This window comes from Drosophila mojavensis, unplaced genomic scaffold (genome assembly GCF_018153725.1).
Source record: "Drosophila mojavensis isolate 15081-1352.22 unplaced genomic scaffold, ASM1815372v1 contig_74, whole genome shotgun sequence".
In the NCBI taxonomy this organism is placed as follows: Eukaryota; Metazoa; Arthropoda; class Insecta; order Diptera; family Drosophilidae; genus Drosophila; species Drosophila mojavensis.
In genome coordinates, this window is record NW_025318899.1 from 2,941,071 (window position 1) to 2,960,850 (window position 19,780).

The window sequence follows — 19,780 nt, forward strand, 5'->3', positions numbered from 1 at the left end:
ATGAACACCTATATATATAACTGTCTGAACAGCCCTTTCTTATTTTTTGCTGTTCTTAAACCTTTGTTCAAGTTTTGTTTTTGGCGTGCCTGTACCGAGTGGAAACCAAATCTGCTAGAGTTGAACTTAAGCCTGAAACGTAGATTAAATAATTTATAAAAGGCGTTGAGAATTGCATAAATTATGTCACGAGTGCCTCGGGCGATTCTGTGATCAAGTTAATACATACGATAAAAGTACCTAAAAGTACCTCAGCTATGCGATTTCTTACAAATATCACTTGCATCTAAAGAATTTATATTTAATTTTGTTGACTTTATTATTTGAAGAGTACGGAAAACGATTTGTGTGAAGTCCAATCCTATAGCAACCAACATACACAATACACATACAAATGTTTAAACACCTATTGACTGTACTATAACAAAAATAATTCCTAAGCTCCCAAACCTCGCCTTGCCTAGCTCCAGTACCGCTTCCTTAAGTAAATATAACTATATAGAACGCTTTAGCTTTAAGGCACTGCCAACAGCCGCAGCAGCAGGACAACAAAGAGCCAAGCCAAGACAAGCCAAACCAAGCTAGCAAAAGTTAAGATCTCTCTCTCTCTCGCTCTCTGTCTCTCTCTGTCTAACTCTTTAGCCATCTTTCTCTCTTTTGCTGTACAAATGGATTTTATATAGTCATTTGCCTTAGATTTAGCGAACAAAATAATACCTAAAATATAAGTAAAAAATCTCTCAAGTAAACAGAATATCTCTAAACTACTTCACATCACAGCAAATCAAACAATTTGTGAGAGGTTTCTGAACTGCTTACTGTATATAAGCTTATCTACTTTTACCATTCTTTCAACTTGATTTCATTTGATTTTTCGTTTCAAGCTTTTCAGTTTGCTTAATTTCAGTTTTTTTTTTTTTTCAATTTACAAAATATATATTATTGCTGCCCAAAATATTGTAAGTTTGATGTTTTTGCATGCCTGAAACTTAAATGTAATTTTAGACCCACCCCTGCCAAAAAAACATAAAAAGAAAAGGCCCGTCCAAGTCCATTATATTTATAAATTGTTGCACGATATTGTTAACTTTTCCAATAATTTCAGTTGTTTTGTGAATTTTCTTTGTGTTGTGTCTTATATAAAACGCATTTATTATTTTCATAATTAGCGAACTCTATAAATATACATATATATATCTAATATGAACTCTATTAAATCTGTGCGAAATTTTATTCTATTTTCCGAAATTCTTTAAACAAAATTTTCTAAAACTTACTTTTCAATATATCTATATTAGTTTTATATATTCAATAATTTTTTATTTTATTATACATATATATAATATTTAGTCCTAACTGCTATCAAGTTTACTAATAAGAAACAAACATCTCTTTTTGCTCCCACTTTGTAATTGAAATCGAAATCAATATACAAAAAAAAAAAAAAAAAAAAAAAAAAAAACAAAAAACAAATACGTATGATTATCGTATACGATATAGGACTTTACATTGGATTTTTACTTTCGTCAATTTTGGACCGATCCTCGTTTAGCGTATAGAAAACGACCTGGTGTAGAAACACTATCGGTTGGATCAGAATTCATAAAGAATATTTGGGTACCTGACACCTTTTTTGTAAATGAAAAACAATCATATTTTCACATTGCAACAACCAGTAATGAATTCATTCGTGTGCATCATTCTGGATCGATAACAAGAAGTATTAGGTAAAAATCAACTATCTTCAGCAAATTCAATGCAAAATTTTAAAATTTTTTACAATCTATATGTGTATGTGTGTAACTAACTAACAAAAAACAAAATACATTTTTTATTAAAAAAAAAAAAAAAAACTATTGACTGCAAATAGTAAAGAAAAAAAAATATATATTTACTAACAAAAAAATTATTTTTTTTTTGCTCTTTATTAATTCTTAACCCTTCTTGCAACTTTGTACTGTTTTTTGATGTGTGTGTATAAATGGATGTTGTAATTTACTAATCCAAAAACAAAAATGTTATATTTAAAATTATTTTAAAAACAAAAGTATATTTATCGATATGAAACGAAAAGTTCAACAAAATGAAAAACAGTTTTCAATCAAGTGAGTTCAATTGGCAAAAGTGAAAGCGATCGAAAGTTGGCGATTCTTACTATATATATTCCGAGAGTACTTGAAATAGTAGTAAAAAGGGAAGAAAATATTAAAATATCTATTTTGCATATTTCATTGCACAGAATGAAGTTTGCAAAGGAAATTGTAGAAAACCCTCCTCTGGGAAATCCCTTTCAGGCAGGTTACCAGTTGCAGTATCTCATGTGTCTTTTACACCACAAAAAGGTTGCGCACTGGTCACAGTAGCTACTGTAGCTACTGGGCATATAATTTTCTACTACCTTTAAACGAAGAATCTGTCCAAAATCTATGTATCAATAACCAGCTGCCGACTAAAAACTCCAAACTCAAACCAAACTCAACTCCAACTCAAAACTAAACTATATTTATATAAATATATCTATATATGCTATTATGTATACGTAGTATTTAGGTCACAAAACCTCATGTTAATAACAATAAAAAAAAATTTTAATTACCCTGCGCCACTCGCCTCACTCAACTACAAAAATAACCAAATGCCACTCGTATCACTAACAAAAAATACAAATGTTGTTTCTTAACAATTAAATATAAATGAATGTAAAGTCATATCCAATTGAACTCGCTCTACTAGAACAAAAAAATATATATATATTAAAAACAAAGAAAACAACTTTGCCCGCCCCCCTAATAATCCCTTAAATGTCGTAAATTATTTGCTCCTCCTCTGCTTATTTAATTGTTGTGTAACCATTAGCTGTGTTCATTCGCCAACTCTTTCAAAAACTTACTAATTATCTTCTTCTCTATATTAACTTCCCGTTCCACAAAACAAAAACATAAATGAAACTTTCCAGATTGACTATCACCGCATCGTGTCCAATGAATCTGCAATATTTTCCAATGGATCGACAGCTCTGTCACATTGAGATCGAAAGCTGTAAGTACTGTGGATAATTACTTTAACAAATCAAATTTAACAATAAAAAAAAAGGCAAAAAAAAAAATAAAATTAATATCAATAATAAAATTTTAATATCGATATAAAATAAAATTGTAAATGTACTTGCATATCGATAAATATATACATAAAAATATATATGTATCGATAAGAAATGAACTCATTCAGAATATGAAGCACTTTATCAGTAAAAACCCTAGAAGTGGCCAAAGTAAAGTGCCGATGTGCTTAGTGCTGGGTAATACTCAACTGCCCCGACCAAAACGATAAATATCGATAACTCTGTTTTATATCTTATATATATATTTATAGTTATAGCCCTTAGCTAATTGCATCCGCACAAAATTTTGGCCACTAAGCTTAAGGCCGCGCGCTGTTTGTTCAGTGTGGGCAGAAAAAAACATTTTAAAGAAAGCAAATAATAAAGCAAAAAGTGTTAAAATAAGCGCTATAAACACGCAGAGAACATACAACGATAATCGTATACCGTATATCGAAAAAGTAAAGAAACTTTAGTTATACAGGGCCCTGCGTACCTTTTCTTCAAAATCAAATTAAGGATTTTTCTCTATAGTAAATCGAAAATCGACATAGCTCTAGATAGTGCTTACTGCGTACATATTTATATACATCTATATATATATACATACTATTGCCCAAGTTGTTTATGATTTTCGAGACCATTGTTTGCACAGCCGCCAAATCAGTTAAAACTTAATCGTCTAAAATTTTATTCAAACGAATTATCCAGCAGCCATACAACGTACAACTCTTTAATTCTCATGTTTCATTCATGTGTCCCCGCCCTTCCAATAAAAATAAAAATAAATCAACAAAAACAACAACAATCTCGCAGATCAACTAACATGATATATGTCTGTATATCATATCGTAACATTAAAGCGAATGAATTCATAAGATTGGTTGGTTTTCGGTCGCCTTCTCACTTACAGCAACCGCAGAAGGCTCCTGATTGTGATCGATCGACTTGAACAGAGCCAAAAGAAACCAAAATATAAGAAATATATATGCTTAATAATAAATTATCTAAAATTATAGCAAATATCCATATACTTAAAAACAATTCAATGTATATTATAAAACGAACTTTTTATAGCACGCTTTAAAACCAAGATCTCACAAACACACACACACATAAGCAATCTCTATGTAAATACATATGAAATATGATTAACTTCTTTGTCAAAACACTCGCTCACCCTAGTTTTATATATAACTTATTTAAAATTTAAGTCTAAGCTAATTGTAACACCCCAAAGTGAAAACAATTTTGTTACTATACAAAATAGAGTTGTCATGACGTTCAGAATAAGTTCAATTGAACAAGTGATGATATCGGAACTACTAAAAATAAATATACCTATTGACTATGTCTTTTTAATGATGTAGTGAACTAGTGAAACAGTAAACGTGAACTAATAAACCTACTTTAGAAATCATGAACTAGTACAAAATTGAACTAGATACTAGCGCGCTAGTAAGTTGGTTTACTAGTAAATTTGAAACTAGTATGTAAACTATTAAACTGCTTTTTGTTGTTATTCAAAAGTTCAATTACGGTTCATCTTGATCAATCATTCGTACATTCCTTGGAACTAACTAGCTATTCATATGATTGTATTCACCAATACGACTAAACCTGATTGAATTGAACTTATTCAAAGTCAACTCTCCTTCACCTTCACAAAACAACAACAAACGAAACAAACAACAATTACAATAATTAATTAACCACCTGCCCCCTTTTTGCAACAACAACAACAACTACCACTACAACAACTACATCAACAATAACTGCATCCAGTTGGTTACACGATGCGAGATATCCGATATTTCTGGAGAGATGGACTGAGTAGTGTGGGAATGAGCAGTGAGGTCGAACTACCGCAGTTCCGCGTTTTGGGACACAGGCAGAGGGCGACCGAAATAAACCTAACCACAGGTACCCTCCATACATTACAAATTCATACCAGAATCCAAAAACAGATCCAAAAAAAAACAACAATTACCAAAACATTGTGAATGAAACACACACAAAACAGTTTTCTTTGTTGTGACTTAAAAAAATATAATAAAAACACTTTTCATTATTTTAATTTACTTTCATTATTACGTAATCTGTTTTAATTTCCTTTCAAAAGGGTTTATAGCGCATTTATATATATCTCTCTCTCTATATATCAATATATATACCAAACAACATGCACATTTTCTTTAGTTTTGTGTTCACCTATATCGAGTGCTAACTGTAACTTGTTCTACTAACTAAAAAATGTATATATATATGTATTTATATATATATATATATATATATATATATATATATACATATACATATATATATACATATCTTGTGTTTCGAGTGTCCTTTACTAACCTCTGTTGTGCCATCATCATATGATTTAATAATAGTATATATATAAACAAAAATACTTAAGAACAGTACGCAGCAGTTGTAGACAAATGTTAGAAAATGTTGTTAGGCGTGTTTGCGAGTGTTAACTCTCTTTCTCTCTATAAAAGTATATATGTTTTCACTTTTAATTACGAGCTCAGCTACAGTTTTTCATTTGGATTTATTTTAGCGCATTTGCTTGGGTAGGCTTACCAACAACAACGACAAACAAGAAAATATTTTATAAATCTTGAAATTATGATACACATATCAATATTATTCATAAACAGAATACACAAGAGCACCGATTTCTGCCATATTAGTGTGCTTAAGTGAAACAAAAATAAATATTACAAAAAATATATAAATTAATAAAAACTACTGCCAATAAGAACAAACAGTAGCTTTAAGTTTAGTATTAAAAAATAGAAAATTATTGTATGCTGTAAAATAATATATGAATACTTTGTACTTTATTGTATTATATATGAACAACATTTTAACTATACTTATATCTATATGAATGTAAATCAAAAAATATATTTGACAACACTTCAAGCAACAAGTTCTGAATGAGACTATTAATTACCAAAAAAATATATATAAAAAAAAAAAAAGAACAGAAATTAAAAAATGTATGAGAAGAACAAAATTGATAAAACTCACTTTGAAATTCTTTTTTTGCCAATCATTAATAGTCTCACGAAATGTATTTTTTGTTTTGTGCATATTTTTCGTCAAATGAACAACTACTACGACAACGACCACAACATCGATCTGCGCCTAAAAAAAAAAAAAAAAAAAAAAAAAAATTATAACAATTAATCCAACATAAAACTCAAAAATTTAATTTATATGTATATATTTATATATACATACACTATACATATATATATACATATAAATATAAATAGTCGGCTACACGATGCGTGACATACGCTATAAATGGAACGAGGGCCCGAACTCGGTTGGTGTCTCGAGCGAGGTATCGCTGCCCCAATTTAAGGTCTTGGGTCATCGTCAAAGGGCCATGGAGATCAGTCTTACCACAGGTACCTGTAGACGGTTACCGATTTTTTTATAACTTTACTTTTAACTTTATACATACATACATCAATATACATATATATTTAAATATATATATATGTATATATACATACTTAATTATATTTACCTTTATCTACACACATATACATCGTATGTATGTATATACAAAATAGTGCTGATGACGATTTTAACTCTGCCTATATATATATATATATATATATATATATATATATATTTATATATATATATAATTTTTGCGTTTTCATCTTGAGTTCGATTTGTTGCTTAACTTTTAACATATTTTCATTCTTTATAACAACCCAACAAATATTTTTATAAAGCACTCGTATACTTCTTCATCTACCTAGAACAAAAAGTCGGGTTATATAACATACATATACATATATTGAGCAAACAAATTGCTAAGATTACATTTGAAAATTGCGTCGCCATATGACAAATGCATGAACTTAAGCATAAATATTTTGCTTTCTCTCAATTTACAAATAACGCTCAAAAATGTATCAGCAGATCAGATAGAACTAGAAATGATTTCGGCATGCCGAATAACTCATATTTTTGCAGATATCCTTTCACGATTCATAGGAGCTTTTCATTATACATTATTATTTAGAGTTAGTACATTGTTAAGAAATAAATAATGTCCAAGACGGGATCATTGTAATTATTCGAACACTTCCAATCATCGATATATACATAGCTTATAATTGGAAAATATATTTTAAATTTAATATATTCATTATTATCCGAATACCAATAAATTAAGAAAATCGATCGATTTTAATAGATTTTATGATTGAAAATTAGGAACTGACATCAAACGTAAAATACTAATTTTCTTTAAGAATAAAACCTACTATTCACATAAAACCAGAGCATTCAAATAGGACAGCTGCAAGAATATACAAGAAAATAAAACATTGCTTAGCCCAGACGAAAAAAGACAATATTTTAATATAAGAGCAACAAAAATGCATGTTAAGCTAGTTGGATTCTTTTCCTTTCTATTAATTTAGTAAACCATTTATTTGATTTATTTCCTTTCAAATTTATTTAGTTCCCAAATCTTCATTTCGTCATTGGTTCATAAACAAAATTAAATTATTGGCCCAAGCCAAAGCGAATCAAATTAGTAACTAAAATCAATTGAAAAGTTTTCCGTACTTCATACAACAACAAAAAATACAAAAAATAAAATTAAAATAAAAAAAAAATAAAAACGAAAAAAAATCATTGAAAACCAGCAAACAAAATCAAACTGAAATTGAATTAGTGACATTTGTGTCATGGCAACCACTAAGAGTAAACTTTACATATATATATGCAAAAATAAAATTAATAGAAACATACGTATATCTTCTATATATCTATATATTGAACACCGATACAAATAAAAAATAGCTATGCTTAACTTTATATGGCTTTTATACCTAGATAATCATCCTTTCGATTTATGCCTGGCATTAACAATATATTATATTTTTCATAAACACACACACATATATGACTATATTACATTATTAACTTAGTCACATTTAGTTAATAATACTATAATGCCAAAATTAAATACGCTATCGATATTTTCATTAGCATAACCCGAAACAAAACCAAATAGCAAAACAAAATCACATTAATATTGTAAAAAGAAATACAGAAAAATACACATCTAAAAAAATATATACTGCAAAAATACTAGAATTTTAAAAACTTGAAATTTTAAAATAAAAATCCGTTTTTTCCATAATAATTAGCAGAACCAAGCAAAATCTAACAATATATTTATATATATAGTTATATATATATAAAAAACTAACAAGAAGTAAAAAATAGAAAAATATACAAAACGCCCTCCCAAGCATGCTCTCATCTTTAAAGTTTCCTTTCAAAAAATATATAATAATACATATATAAATCTGAATTCTCGCAGGCAAAAAAAAAAAAAAACACACAATAATTTTCGCCTTAGGCTAGCTCTCGCTCGCTCTCTATCTCCTGCTCATGTTAACTTTTAGTTTGTAATTTTTTTTGTAACTTTTAGTTTAAAATATTTTTTTTTATTAATAATATAACCAAAACATCATCGTCTTAACAGTTTTCAGTCTAGTAAGCGTTAAATATTTCATCTAATTAGCACTTAACACAATTTTGACAATATCTAGTTAATATAAACATACATATATAGCCCATATTATCATATTGTTATTTTTTTCGCTTTACTTACTAATCAAAAACATCATCTTCATCTTGCATACCTAACACATAAATATCTAAATTATTGAAGCGTTTTTATCGATTCATATTGATCTATCATGCAGACAACCCTAAAGTTCCTACAGTTAAATGCGCTCATCTTTTGTTATTAATTTTAAAATTTTGCTTTAATTTTGTTTGTTTTTAATAAGTGTTATATATAAAACTTAAATTTTGTTTAGTAAATAAATGATATGGAATTATAGTGAAACATTTACTAATAATATTTTTACTCTCTGCTCTTTTTTTCTCTTTCTTCCTCAAAAAAAAAAAAAAAAAAAACTAACGAATTGCCGGCAATTACTAAATTTGTTGTATAAAACTATTAATGACTAATGACTGATGGTTAATTACTAATGACTAATGACTAATGACTAATGACTAATGACTAATGACTAATGACTAATGACTAATGACTAATGACTAATGACTAATGACTAATGACTAATGACTAATGACTAATGACTAATGACTAATGACTAATGACTAATGACTAATGACTAATGACTAATGACTAATGACTAATGACTAATGACTAATGACTAATGACTAATGACTAATGACTAATGACTAATGACTAATGACTAATGACTAATGACTAATGACTAATGACTAATGACTAATGACTAATGACTAATGACTAATGACTAATGACTAATGACTAATGACTAATGACTAATGACTAATGACTAATGACTAATGACTAATGACTAATGACTAATGACTAATGACTAATGACTAATGACTAATGACTAATGACTAATGACTAATGACTAATGACTAATGACTAATGACTAATGACTAATGACTAATGACTAATGACTAATGACTAATTACTAATGATTGATGACTCATGAATTGTGAATACCGATGATTGGTAATAAACAGGAAACTATTCGCGCTTAGCCTGCGAAATACAGTTCGTGCGCTCGATGGGCTATTATCTTATACAAATCTACATACCCTCTGGACTGATCGTTATTATATCATGGGTATCATTTTGGCTCAATCGCAATGCAACGCCGGCGCGTGTGGCGCTCGGTGTGACAACCGTGTTGACAATGACAACGTTGATGTCGTCAACAAATGCGGCGCTGCCAAAGATTTCGTACGTCAAATCGATTGACGTCTATCTGGGAACATGCTTCGTTATGGTCTTTGCCAGTCTACTGGGTAAACAAAATCTAGCGACAAAAAATATAAACCTCAACCAAAAAACTAACATTTACCAAACAACAACAACACATTCCAATTCCAAGTAGCTAACATAGAGCACCACACACACACATAAGCATCTAGTACGAAACACAGACACACATATATATACCCTACATTTATGTGTGTTGCTTTATTTATCCAATTTAACAATTTCTCATTTTATTATTTAATTTTTCCTTGGCTAAAGGCTCCCGAACAAGCCGAAATGCCAATCTACTTCTTTAAAAAAAGAAAAGAAAAACACCTTCGCTTAGCGTTTTGCAGCATATAAAAAATACCACAACTACAAATACACTTTCTTTCAAGAGTCTTTTAATTTTTTACAGCAAAAAAAAAAACACACACACAGACAATAAAAAAAAATTCAAGTGAACTTTAAAGAATATTATTTACTTGAATTTTAAAATTTTTTTTTCGTAGTTTTAAACTCTATATTCATTTAAAAAAACAAAAAACAAAGAAATCAATATATTTTTAATATGCTTGAACTATATTTAACAAAATTTCAATGTCTATGTATATACCAAATTTCGATCAAATTTTCGAAAAAATATATTTCAAGCACTTATACTACAGTCCAGTCCAATGCTCTAACTTTAACTTTCTCTCTTAAAATCCTAACATCTTAAGCAACAACTCACACTTTTACCTACAAAAAAAAACTCTCAACTCAGGTCAACAATGAAAAAAAAAAAAAAAAAAAAACTAAAAAAAAAGAAAGAAAAAATCTCTTTTTTCGTATTTGTATGTTATTGTTAATTTTTCTTTACAAAGAAACAATGCAACTATCATCCAAAGAAAATGTATGCAAATTCATAGATATGCGCTAACTGAACAGTAGGGGCCACAAAATTTCCAAGCGAAAAGTTTTGCACACACACACGTACACACACCCACACACTCAAAGACACACATGCACTCAATACAGTTAGTTAACACACCTGCAGAGCTTATAGTAACTCAAAGCAAAAACCCAACTGAAATCGAAGCATGCTTCTGCAAAAAATCAAAAGTTTATATGCCAAAAACCAATTATTTTAGCTTTAGCTTTACTCGTACTTGTACTCTCGTAGACGCCTCCAGGTTGACATTGTGTTCCACAAAAAAAACCATTTCCAAAAAACGACCAAAGCTTAAAATGAAAGTAATTTTTCATCATGATAACTGCATAGAGAATGCACATGAGCGAACACATTTCAACCTGCAATGGTACCCAGATATTAATATACGCCCAGCTTCCACTCAAAAAAAAAAATATATATATATATATATAATAAAATGCAAAGCCTACGAAACAGCCTACAACTAAAGCTACTCAACATACTACATACTATATAATGAAATTTAAAAAAATCTGAAAAAACGCCATGAATTCAAAAGAATAATAACAAATGAACTCCAGCCCAGGGGTACGAGCTAAAAACCGAGCGCATAAAAATGATAACAGCATGCCTTGCGTCACACCTGGCTTGAGTCGCGATTGAATTGAATATAATATAATATATTTAGAATGAAAAAAAAATCACAACACTGTATATAGACCTCAAAGAAGAAGAAGAATGCCACGCCTAGCTGAAGATCATACCTCAACAAAAGATATATATAATCATAGATATATTCGAGCATTTGGTTTGCCAAGTCTGTGGCATTTGAATGTATGTCGCAGACATGACAATCGCAAATGCTAATGCCAAAGCAATAAATATCTATATATAAACAATTTGAGGTTAGGTAAGATATGTTAGCTGTTCTCTATCCCATATGCATATATATATTACAGCAAAGGCGCTCTAGAACTGGGTAAGTAAACTTGTTTCGTTTAAATGTTCTATGAAACTATATACTCTACTTCCTCAAAAAGTAAAGAAAAATATAAATATATACCCTATTCCAAAATTAAACTACATAGAACTTACAGTGTAAGTGGATCTCATATTGGATCCCTGCATGCCCTTTCTATTTAAGGAGTCTCATAACCATACACAATATATGACATAAAACGAAAAGCTGGAAATTGTGTGTGTATGTGTGTACATTCCATATATGTAATATACATATATAAGGATGTGACCCTCCAACCCGCCCACCGATAACCCCTACCAGAGGCGATTGTTCAATGAATTTGCATTTGAGGCACGCACATCAACATTTTCCTTGAATGATGGTTTCTCAGACTGCAGATATAAAAAATTTTATACATAAATCATTTGGCTAACAAATTAACCTGTATTTTATATATATATATGATAACATATATATATATATTCGTTCACTCATTTCAAAACAACAACAACAACAACAATAACAGCCACAACAACAATTACAAATACAACAACAGCAACAAATAACATTTGCAGCAGACAGACAGAGATACTGACAAAACACACACACATACACATACACACGCATATAAACTCACACACTCTCACAAACTCACACACACGTTTAGCCGTTACACCTTTATTGCTCTCTATCTATCTTACTCTGTCTCTATTTACCTCTCACACACACTCTACACTTGCTTTACTCACAATTTTTTTTGTTGCTTGGCTAACGTACAGAATATGAAATTTATTCAGTTTTTATTTCACTACCAACTACAACAATAACAACAACAACCACACATACAAGTGACGTTGCTTATTTATACCCTGTACCTTGGAAAATTGAGGAAAATTAGCAAAGGAGAAAAGTGACTTGGTCTAGCTTAAGCGACTCCATCCTACATGAGTGAAAAATGTATTACAGTTCTTATAAGATATTTTTTATAGAGCATATGTAGATATATATATTTGGTATGCGATTTGTTCTGGCCCTGAGTCTAGTTTTTTTTTCTAGTTCCTAGACTCTAGATCAAATCCGATTTATGCAATGAAATATCAACTTTCGATTTTATTTCTGTATAGTTCCTAAATAGGCATATAGCCAAATGCTATATACTCGTCATACCCCTATACAGAAATATTGAAGTTATTGTACAACTTCTTCTATATCACTTAAGCTATATAGAATCAACTATTTTCTATAAATATTCTATATCTATATCGAAACATTCAGAATCAAATGATTTTCACCAACTATGGGGAATCAAATCCAATTTGTATACAATATTTCATTAACATCCCTTTACCCATTTATCCATATGGAATTGCTATTTAGAGCTTATGTAAACTCTTTGCAATTATTTTCCATCATTTATGCCAAGTATAACAGTTAAACATTCCGGTACAGGGTATCCATCAGTCGGGCATTCTCGTCTGCCTTTTTTACCCGTAGTGCTTTTACCCCGTAACCCCAACACTTTTCCACTTTTGATTTAATATGCCAACCCGAAGACAAATTCATGTACATATATTAACATATATCAAAATTTTTATAACTCACAAATTTCTTATTTTCCTATTAATCTTTCTTCACATATACATATATATATATATATACATATACGTATATAATTGCATAACTATTTGTGCATATGTATATTTGTATACATGTATATCTGTATGTGCTTTTGCGTACATATATAAATGAATGCCAAACAAAAAATTAATATTTTACAACAACGCTCCATTTTCCCTCCATTTACCGTTCCAAAAACCGTACTTCAAAATTACCAAAACTGTGCAACAACAATCCAACTATTTGACAACAACTACAACTACAACAACAACAACTACAACAACAACCACCACCAACAATAACAACAACAACAACAATTATTCAACATCATCAAAAATCTCATCTGGAACGCGGACTTGATTCAAAATTTTACTATGCATCTGCATCAAAATCCCCAACAACAACCAAATTTCCTCCCCACACACCACGTACCGCCCGCAACCGACCGCTCTGAACCATTATCAAAATTCTTAATTGCAATCAATTCTCTAAAACAAAAAAAACTGACTCAATTCGAAACTGTATCCACTATCCAATATATATCATATCGCAATCGTAGAATACGCCACCGTCGGCTATATGGCAAAACGAATTCAAATGCGAAAACAAAGATTTATGGCGATCCAAAAGATAGCTGAGCAGAAAAAGCAACAATTAGATGGTGTGCAGCAGCAGGCCAATCCGAATCCGAATGTCGGAGGCGGACCCGGTCCTGAGCATGGACATGGGCATGGTCATCATGCCCACAGCCATGGTCATCCGCATGCGCCCAAACAAACAGTGAGTAACCGCCCAATCGGCTTTACAAATATCCAACAAAACGTTGGTACGCGCGGTTGCTCGATAGTGGGACCCTTGTTCCAGGAGGTGAGATTCAAGGTCCACGACCCCAAGGCACACTCCAAGGGCGGCACTCTGGAGAATACGGTGAATGGTGGCCGAGGTGGCCCCCAGCCCCATGGACCCGGCCCGGTACCCGGCGGTCCAGGCGGACCCGGCGGCGGTGGTGGCGGAGGCGGCGGCGGCGGTGGAGGTGGCGGACCTCCAGATGCTGGCGGCGACCCGGAGGCGGCCGTGCCAGCACATCTATTACATCCGGGCAAAGTAAAAAAGGTGAAAATCCCAAATTTTTAATATTTAAATATGATCATAGCCAGTATATCATATATTTTTTAATTAGCATCCATTAAGTGGGAAAGTAAAAGCATGCGAAAATCATAGCATGGCTTAAATGATTGAAATGCCCATTCCTCTTTCTTGTTATATATTTATAATTCACATTCTTATATATAATGTATAATATTTTTAAATTGTATATTATTTCCTCCCAGGATATCAACAAACTGTTAGGCATTACGCCTTCGGATATTGACAAATATTCGCGCATTGTGTTTCCCGTGTGCTTTGTTTGCTTCAATCTGATGTACTGGATTATCTACCTGCACGTTAGCGACGTCGTTGCCGATGATCTTGTCCTGCTCGGTGAGGAATAAGCGGCCATGCCCCCTAAGGGTGGCGCTGAGCCGGAAACGGAGCCTGGCCGGAGGCAACAAGTGAGACAACAGCGCACGAGAGAGTTAAACTGTGCAACGCGCTGAAAAATAAAGTTAAAAAAATCATTAACCAAAAGTAATTTTAACTAGAGATATGGAAAAAGCAAAAGGCAACATATTATTGTTAAATACTAATAAAAATAATAATGATAAAAAAAGAAAAGTAAACCAAAATGGATGAAAAAAACACACATATTATGGACGAGAGCAAAGAATATTGTTAAATAGATTTACGCAATTAAAAAAAAAATGAAAATAAATATATATATATAAATATATAAGCATTAATAAGAAGAGGAGAATGCAAAAGAACACGATGAATAATAAAAAGCAGCAGCGTATAGCAAATAGTAGAACAAATATAAACTGAAACAGCCGAAGAAGCAGTAAATTAATTAATAACTATTAATATTTAAACAACAGTAAAAAGAAAAAAAAAAACCAAACAAAAAAAAAAAAAAAAAAAAAAAAAAACCGATAAGATTAATGAAAGAATTAAGTAAAAGAAAAACGGAACAAATAGCAAAAATTAATACACAAAAAAAAAAACAACAACAATAAAAGCACAGTCAAACAAATTTATTTCCGACTCACATAATTCCAATTTTAAGGACACCCAATGCAATTAAATATATAGAAAATGAATCATATAAACAATTTAATAAATCAAAATGGAAAAATTAAAAGCAGAATAGCAAATTGTTTGGATAGATTTTTTCGTTTCCCAATTAATTTCCAAGTTACGATATATTTTAAAAAGTTTTTGTATGCCATGTATGTGAAAGCCACGTAACATCTAAAAGATGTGGACCTCCCTTAATTAGTTTACGGTTTATGTCGTTTGTCCGTTTCGAAATCGAAAAGTAGGAATATCAATATTCTGCAATACTATATTTGATTAGCTAGCTCTATAAATTTGTCGTTTTTAGACTCCTCGAAAATGAAATTAGAATATTGCCTGTCCGTCCTCTATCATTATCTTTATTACTTGTGTGGACTCTCTTATTACTCACACAGATAACGTATGAAAAACACTCTCATATATAACTCACAGTCATGGCAGCTGGAATGCTTCTATCAAGAGGTCAGGGTATATTCTAGTCGTGACCACGCCGACTAGAGTGTACACATACTTACTTATTTACTTTGCCATTACTTCCCCTAAGCAGACAGACAAATGGTCTTCCTTAATTTAGGCAAAAGAAAACAAACTTAATTTAGTTTATGGTTTATGAAACCCCTTTATATATTAAATGCACACTTCATCTACTACATATAATGCCCCTTTAAAAATATATATGGATCTACTATGTTTCTTGATTTCTCAAAACTGAACACTTTTTAGCGCTTCCAAGAAAAATGGCCAAATTTTGTAGGAAATGTCGAAGAACAAATTTCGCAAATTAATCAAATCATTTAATTTAAACTACTCGACCATAAATATATATATATATAAAAAAAAAAAAAAAAATTAATTTATATATATATATGAAAAGAAAAGAATTTTTAAATAATTTGCACATGAACAAATTATACAGAAACAAATTACTTTCAAGGGCACCTTTTGTAAGCGAAAGGCATCGGACAGATATATATATATACAAAAAATAGTTGATATGATTCGATTTTTAATAAAAATGGATTTTAGTTTTACCAATTTTATATAAAAACAAAAACACATGAACTAAAAAACATATTTTAATTGCACTCTAAAACTGAATCCAATAGACGAGTTACAAAACGAAAGAAAGAACAAAAATTTGAATGAAAAAACTGCCTAAACAAGAACTTAGACATTAAGCAACAAAAAAAAAAAAAAAAAAAAAAAGAAATACTAAGCATAAGGAGTTAGACGTTAGTTTAATTGGGGAGATTTATAAAATATTTATTTTCCACAGAGGAAGAGAAACAATTGTAAATAAAACTCAAGAAATACACACTAAACACACACACACACACACACAAAGTAGGAGCAAAACTTCGCAAAAAGTAAGTTAAATTAAAGTTAAAAAACAACAACAATTAAAACAATTAATTAAATATTAGTTAATGTAATTACAGCTAGTTAAATACAAACATGTTCAAGCAGTCAATAAAGCGCTAAATCTAGCTGATAAACAAACAAACATAAACAATGCACCATTTAAGCTTAGTAAAAGACAAATACACACACTAATACACATACATACGGACACATAAACACATACATATATTTGAAGTTTTGGTAAAGTTCCTCAATGAAATTTTTCATTTTAGTTCAAAATGTGAATTTTAAGTTTGTGAATACCAAAACCTAGCACAATACTGACTAAATTTAATGATAATTAAATACTATATCAACGTAACGTTTTAATTTCTTAGTTATGATAAGTCGAAGCTGAGGCAGCGCAGGTTTTTTGTACAGTTAGCTGAGAGTTATATACATATATATATGGCTAATGCTGAGGTATACACCATATGAGTAGCAACTAAAATATTTATGTATATGTATTATGAGCATAACTATTATATAAATACATAACACACACACAGCCACACACACATACACGAACACACACACATCTACATATTTATATGAATGTATGGATGTACTTTATGCAAAGAGTATATACAATAACATAACGTATTTAAGCACCTATATGTAGCACGAGTTTTTTATATGTAAACCAAAACAAAAGAAAAAACAAAACAAAAAAAAATATATAAGAAAAAAACGTGAAAAAAAGAGAAGAAATAAACAATTAATTTTATATAGACTATATGCAAAAAGTACTCCCATAATAAGGTACACTGGCAGTTATAAGCAAACAACAAAAAATACACAATTCTAGGCGCAAGACTGTCGATAAAATGAGGAATATATAAAGTATATATATAGATCATGGCATATATATATTAATCTACACAGTCAACAATGAATGAAAGAAAATACTCTATATACATATATACATACACTTAACCGAAAACATACCCTAACTAATAATAATCTGAATGTAACAACAACAACAACAAGCGAAAATTACTTTATTAACTTTCTAGACAGACAAACACAGACTCCAACACACACACAAACACACACACTAATAAGCATACACATTCGTAAAAGTGTAACCAATTGAAGAACTTTTACCTAGATTTTTGTATTGAACCAGTTGAGCCAGGTGGTACTTAGCTACTTAGGATTTGACCTAACAAAATAAAAAAGCAACTGCAATTGATTTACACCAATAAATAGGAAAAATTTAATGAAATAAGAAACAGCAGAGTTAGTAGAAGCAGCAAATACAGTGAAACATACAAAACTCAAATTTAAGCTTAGCCACACCAACATACACAGATTTTTTTCAGAACACACTCACCTACACACACACACACACACACAGACTTAACTCGACATCAAGTGAAATCGGTGATAACAAGAATATATATAAGTATAACTGGGCATATACTATATATATATATATATATTTTGTAGCTATACAGGTGTCGGAATTCAATTATATATATGTACGTATATATATACGTATATGACCGAGCGAAAAAAAAATAGTTAAATCAAAATGTTTCTAAATTGCGTTAAGTGCGTGTTATGTGAGAGGCTTAACTGTAACGATAACAACAACAAGCCGATTACCAAATCGATAACAACAACAAATAGCTGCTCAACGGTTTCGGAGCGTATTTCCAAAAAAAAAAAAATATATAAAAAATAAATACTTTAGTTATAAAAGAAGAAGAAAACAAAAAAATAGCTGAGAATTTTTAAATAAACAAAACTAATTAAGTTAATATATTTACTTTTCGTATTCTTTTTTACTCTACACCTAGTTAACGGTATCATTTGTCGAGAATCGAAAATCGAAAATATTTAGTTTGGCTATAGTGAAAATTTTTTAAATGGAAATGTTTAAGAATATTTATAAAAACAGCAAACAAAACGGAAAGAAATTTCAAAACAAAAAAGGGCAAAGCATTTAGGACAAATAATGACACAAGCCCCGCAAAAATATACACAACAATATATATAAAAATATATATATATAAAAAAAATTAAATATAAAAAGAAATGTTTGAAGCATTTTTGGTGCCGTTTTTTTAGAGAGCGGCATCAACACACACAAAAAACATGATTATGATAAATATGTATACATATAATGAGAGTTGTATGTGCATGATGTAACAATTACATCATGTATGTGCGTAATGATGTATAAATACAAATTGTATGTATATTATATATGTATGTATGATGGTCTCAACAAAATGAAATTCTAAAGTATATAGATAAGCAAACGAAAAACAGTTAAGAACTTAAGGCATTTAGTTAAAGAATAAAATCTAACACATACACACACACATACATATACGCACACACATTCATTAAAAGCGCACCAAAAAAAAAAAAGGAAAAACATTTTTTAAATGCAAAAAATATATATAATAAAAAACAATTATAATTCTTTAAAACATATATAGAAACAATATAAAATAAAATAAACATCAATTGGATAATTGCACAAAATAAACTGCAAAATGAAATTGAATACTTAACACACATACATTATCACACACAGACACAAACACACACATATACTTATGGTTGTACATCTTTTTGATTACCTTTCAGTTGAGCACAAAGCTTAGAATTATAAATAATTATACAACTTAAGTCTTGTTAACTAAATGTTTAATTTAATTTGTTGCTCAATTATTGTTAACAGCATACCATCCTTAAAGAAAAAGAATAACGAAAAACAAAGAAAAGTCCTTAGCACAACTCGCTGCATTTTCGTAGTTTTCTTTCGAATTTTCTTCA

At 30.2% G+C, this 19,780-nt stretch overlaps 1 protein-coding gene across 12 annotated transcripts in view; it reads left to right on the forward strand.

Moving 5' to 3' along the window:
- The window catches only part of LOC6581252 (gamma-aminobutyric acid receptor subunit beta), a 28,973-nt gene extending 13,851 nt beyond the window's left edge, over positions 1-15,122 (forward strand). For 2 of the 12 annotated variants that reach the window (XM_044009513.1, XM_044009515.1), the window contains exons 4-10: positions 1,501-1,727; positions 2,957-3,039; positions 4,886-5,023; positions 9,683-9,967; positions 13,971-14,191; positions 14,279-14,524; positions 14,743-15,122. In XM_044009513.1, coding sequence (XP_043865448.1) covers positions 1,501-1,727; positions 2,957-3,039; positions 4,886-5,023; positions 9,683-9,967; positions 13,971-14,191; positions 14,279-14,524; positions 14,743-14,904 — 1,362 coding nt within the window. In that variant the 3' untranslated portion in view covers positions 14,905-15,122. Of the gene's footprint in view, positions 1-1,500; positions 1,728-2,956; positions 3,040-4,885; positions 5,024-6,390; positions 6,529-9,682; positions 10,363-13,970; positions 14,525-14,742 lie in introns of those variants that run through there. The other 10 variants (XM_044009509.1, XM_044009510.1, XM_044009512.1 and 7 more) reach the window with 6 other exon arrangements.
- The last annotated feature ends 4,658 nt before the right edge of the window (positions 15,123-19,780 follow it).